At 36.2% G+C, this 1,239-nt stretch overlaps 1 protein-coding gene across 1 annotated transcript in view; it reads left to right on the top strand.

Annotated features, from left to right (window-relative positions):
- ints9 (integrator complex subunit 9) overlaps positions 1-981 on the top strand; it is a 13,225-nt gene extending 12,244 nt beyond the window's left edge. Inside the window, exon 18 of the mRNA XM_042746306.1 lies at positions 374-981. Coding sequence (XP_042602240.1) covers positions 374-550 — 177 coding nt within the window. The 3' untranslated portion in view covers positions 551-981. The remainder of the gene's footprint in view (positions 1-373) is intronic.
- Positions 982-1,239: the final 258 nt, after the last annotated feature.

The raw sequence follows: 1,239 nt of genomic DNA, 5'->3' as shown, positions 1-1,239 counted from the left end.
ACTTATTTTTAGTAGTTTTATTTAGAAACATAATACAAATGACAAACTAAAATGTTAGTTAGTAATATTAATAAAACTAGTGATAATATTATATTATATTGTATTGTGTGTGTGTATACACACTTCAACATTCTAATTTACATATTTCAACATTCTAAAAAGTTTTTCATTGAATATTTATGCATTTAATTCATTTCAGCTTTATTCTAATTACCAAAAATATTTAAGTTATTTTTAGTTAACAATAACAAGCAAGGATGGTACTGCCTTATATTAAAACAAAAATAATAAGTGAAGCGACTCATTAGGCAACACTGAATGTTTGAAATGCATGATATTCACATCAGAACTGTGCTGAATCTCTCTGCTCCAGAACGGCATCACGGAGGTGAAGGTGGAGGAGACGGCAGACGGACACATTCTTCACCTGCAGACGGAGGACGTGCTCATCCAGCTGGAGGAAGACGCCACACACATCATCTGTGACAACAACGAGCCGCTGCGGACGGCGCTCAGAGACCTGGTGCTGCGCTTCCTGCAGAAACTGTGACCTCTGACCCCAGCGTAATAAAACTGCATCTGCGCATCCCGAGCCGGAAACCAGGCTCAGAACTACTGTGTGGCTGATGAACTGGTTTAGAGGTGCTCTAGTTGAGTGTTTTATATCACTGTAAAATAACTTGGAATAGAACTTTCTTTCTGTATTTGCTTAAGCCTGTTTTTTCTCTCAATTTAAAAGTCATCCTTAAATCAAAATCATCAAAAGTTATGAGATGCAACGCGTCCTACTCGACTTGCATATGTGCAGATGTCACTTCAAAATCATGACTAACAACTTCAGAAATTCTGCTTTTTGCTGTAGTTTGTTTCTGGATTGTTTCAGCAGTATTAGTCAGAGCTGAGTGTATAAAAGCAGATTTAAAAATGCTTTCATTTCTAGAGTATGTGGGATTTTTTTGTGATTTAAATAATTAAATCAGCTGTTCACAGACAACTTTGCAATTTTGTTACATTTAACAAACAATATCACTGCTGAGTGATTTGAGAAATCCAATAAAAATCAACGAAACATCAGATGATTTAAAAACAGCGAGACGTCAAACGTGATGAAGAAAAGTGACGTCAGAGAAGAGAAAAGTCCTGCAGATGTACTGTAATCTAACGTAACAACATTCAGATATTTATAACTGTCTTCAGTGTCCGAATACATTTTGGGGCCACAGTCAGAAGTTCAAGACA

Source organism: Cyprinus carpio, chromosome B20, assembly GCF_018340385.1.
Source record: "Cyprinus carpio isolate SPL01 chromosome B20, ASM1834038v1, whole genome shotgun sequence".
NCBI classification, from domain to species: domain Eukaryota; kingdom Metazoa; phylum Chordata; class Actinopteri; order Cypriniformes; family Cyprinidae; genus Cyprinus; species Cyprinus carpio.
The sequence above is the reverse complement of the archived record's forward strand: the minus strand, read 5'-3'. Positions and strand labels throughout refer to the sequence as shown.